This window comes from Tupaia chinensis, unplaced genomic scaffold, assembly GCF_000334495.1.
Source record: "Tupaia chinensis unplaced genomic scaffold, TupChi_1.0 Scaffold148210_1, whole genome shotgun sequence".
NCBI lineage: Eukaryota > Metazoa > Chordata > Mammalia > Scandentia > Tupaiidae > Tupaia > Tupaia belangeri.
The window spans coordinates 1,784,330-1,787,592 of record NW_006208060.1 but is presented as its reverse complement, the minus strand read 5'-3'; the positions used below and the strand labels follow the sequence as shown (position 1 = coordinate 1,787,592).

General features: G+C 67.0%; 1 protein-coding gene across 1 annotated transcript in view; it reads left to right on the top strand.

Annotated features, from left to right (window-relative positions):
* The first annotated feature begins 338 nt into the window (after positions 1 to 338).
* NRTN (neurturin) overlaps positions 339 to 3,263 on the top strand; it is a 3,158-nt gene continuing 233 nt past the window's right edge. Inside the window, exons 1-2 of the mRNA XM_006170293.3 lie at positions 339 to 699; positions 3,165 to 3,258. Of these exons, the coding sequence (XP_006170355.1) occupies positions 531 to 699; positions 3,165 to 3,258 (263 nt within the window). The 5' untranslated portion in view covers positions 339 to 530. The remainder of the gene's footprint in view (positions 700 to 3,164; positions 3,259 to 3,263) is intronic.

Below are 3,263 nucleotides of genomic sequence, written 5' to 3'. Positions count from 1 at the left end.
GACACGCACTCAATGTCTGGCAGAGCGCTGGTTCATGATTGCCCAGTTTGGGGTGCCACTTTGTCCCCGTGGGCGCTCAGAGAGGGGCAGGGGCAGGGATCTGCTCAAGGACCCCAGCAGGCAAGAGAGTCTCAACCCCATCCTAAGCGACCCTCTTCCTCAGTCTTGTCCCACAGCGCCACCTAGCGAGAATCCCTCCCCTTCTTTCCCTCTGGCCTGGGTCAGTGGGCTGCAGGGCCTTTGCACTGGCCGTCCCCCCCCCCCCCGCTGGCCGTCTCCTGGCCTGGACTCTGGGACCCCCAGCTGGGGGCGCTCCCATCACCCCCGGTACAGACCCACCCCCTCCTTCGTGGGCCTTCGCACAGCCCCGTTCAGTGGTTCCTTAATGAATCATTGCTGTTATTACTGATCATTAGGCAGGGCTGTTCAAAGCCGGGGCCCACTGCGCCCGCAGGGCCTGGCCCCGCACCCTGCACCCCGCTGGCTGCCCGAGGGACGCCGGCTGACCCTCGCGTGCCTGCAGGCCGACGATGCAGCGCTGGAAGGCGGCGGCCCTGGCCTCGGTGCTCTGCAGCTCCGTGCTTTCCATCTGGATGTGTCGCGAGGGCCTGATGCTCAGACACCGCCTCGGACCCGCGCTGGCCCCGCTGCGCCGCCCGCCGCGGACCCTGGACGCCCGGATCGCCCGCCTGGCCCAGTGTAAGCCCCTGCCTGTAGAATCCGAGACCCGGACACAGGGTAGCCACAGTGGGCGCCCAGGCAGTGCCGTGGGAAGCGGGGGTCACGGAGAGGTTTCCAGATGGGCCGGAGGGAGGTTGCAAATCCCCCCAGCGGCCTGGCGGGTGGGGTGGCCGCTGGGAACCAGGGTCTTGCAGCTCAGCTGTCACAAGGAATTAGGCTCGGTCCTGCAGGGCCGTGGGGGCAGATGGAGATTAGACCTGGGCATTGGGCCCGGAGGCCCCCGGAGCGCCACGGGGGTGGAGGACGAGGGAGTACAGCCCCAGGGCCCTGCTGACCTGCCTGGGTGCACGAGGACCAAGGGAGAGACAGAGAGACCTCGAAATGGGAAGAGGCCCACAGACTGAGAGAGGACCAGGGAGACAGAGACGGCCTGCCTAGGGAGAGGGGAACGCCCACCGAGGGGCGTGGCCCTGGCCCGGCTCCCCACCCGCCCCTGGCGCCTGCCCCCTGCAGGTTCGGAGGGTGCGTGGGCCCCGACCTCGCGTGCGCGGCGCACTTGTCCACGCGGGCGGCAGGGGCTCAGATGCAGGCCGGGCGTGTCAGGGCGCCTGCGGGCGTGGGCCGCAAGCACGCCTGTGTGCACGTCGGAGCCCGCCCTGCCAGCCCACACAATCCTCTCTTCTTGTCCTTACAATGGACAAGGGTGGCCGCCAGCGTGAGCTCCACTTCCGCCCCGCCCCCCAAGCAGAAAAACCCTTCCTAGGATACTGGGTCCCAGGAGGGGCCCCAAAAGCCAGCGCTCCAGGACCTGCGGGCAATGCTCTAGTGGAGGAATTCCAGGCACCTGGAGAGGTCTCAGCCACGGGCGCGGGCCTGCCTGCCTCGCATACTGTCCCTGAGCCCAGCCCTGCTGGGGGAGCAACCGGATGCTGCAGGCCCTGGACCGAATGCGGTGGTAGAGTTTCAGGCCTGCGGGGTGGTAGGGGCTTCTCAGCACCAGACCCCAGCAGGTGCCAGCTCTGCTGTAGGGCCGCGGCCACAGACATACCAACCGCGCACCTGTTTTTCCTGGCACCCCTTGAATAGCTGCCCACGCACCTCTGGGGTGGGAACAGTAATGATGGCATTTGAAGGACCTGAAGTGGGCTGGGCCCGCACCCAACCCCACAGCACTGCCCCTGGGCTTGCAGAACATGGTCACGCAGTCCCTCCGCCCCAGCCAAGACAGGGCCATCACCTGCCGGAAGCTGCACAGCTCAAAGTGGCAGAGCGGGTTCAGGGCCAGGGTTTGCCTGGTTTGAGACCCCTGTGGGAACAGACACCCACCCTCCGGGCCTCCCAGGAAGTGCATTCCTCGGCCAGCCAGGGCCAGCCAGGCGGCCCTGCGCAGGTGAGACTGGACTCCCCCGAGCTCCCCTCCCACCCCCCGCTGGGGGCTCTGGGGCTGGCAGCCTGGTGCCTGCAGTTCCCTGGCCTCACTGTTTGCTGTTCGGCCTCTGCTTGTCTCCTGGGGCTGCGGGGTCTGGGGCAGGGCCAGCCGCTTGGATAATAAATTTAGGCTGCGGAGTGCTGGGAATCTGTGACCCAGGGCACCTCCCAGCAACCGTGGGAGAAGAGGGCTGGTCTTGGGCCAAATGTGGGTGACCGTGAAGGCCTGAACACCATCCTCTGGGCCTCCCCTACCTGCCCTCGGCCACCTGCCAGAGGTGTGACCTTGGCCAAGTGTCTGCCCGCTTGGGTGCTCAGTTTCCTCACTCGGAACATGAGGGGCGCCCTGACGGTAGCTGCTGCCACCCCCTGGGATGGGGGCCCCACATAGGCCTCGTCCACTGCAGGCCTCAATGCCTGTTGCTCCTCCCTGAGTTCTGAGAAACCTGAACACCCCACTTTGGTTTGCCAGGTGGGGAATAAACACACTGCACTGTGGGTGGCAGGGAGCGGGGGGTGTGAGCGGTCCAGGGGCCCGGAGAAGACCTGGGGGCCTTGGGTGGAGGACCTAGCAAGTTAGACAATGACAGCCTAGCTACAAGGGGAGAGACAGGGGTAGGAAGCAGCCCCTCCACGCAGCCCAGAGAGGGTGCCCCTGCCCTGCAGCGGCGGCATAGGGCTGGATCCAGGCGAGGTTGGGAAAGTGAACCGGTGGGGAGGGCAGTCGTGGGGAAGGGTTGAGGAAGCCCAGGGGAAGTGAGTTAGAGACCCCAGCCAGGGCAGCTCAAGGCAGGGTGGGCTGGAAAGCAGCCCCGGACACCCAGGTGGGGTGTCCCCTTTTCTGGGGCAGAGGTGCAAGGTGCAGAGAGGGCTGCTGCTAGGCCTGGGGACCTGGAATGGGTCTGAGTATGTATCCGCCCGCAGCAGCCGCAGTGCCGCCCAGCGAACGGGCAGGATACCTGGGATCTGGGAGTGAGGAGCAGACGCAGGGCAGGGGCTCCCTCCCCACGCACACTCCCCCACTGACCCCGCTCCCTCTCTCCCTCCCTTCGCAGACCGTGCACTGCTGCAAGGCGCCCCGGACGCGGTGGAGCTGCGGGAGCTGACGCCCTGGGCCGGGCGCTCCCCTGGTCCGCGCCGTCGAGCCGGGCCCC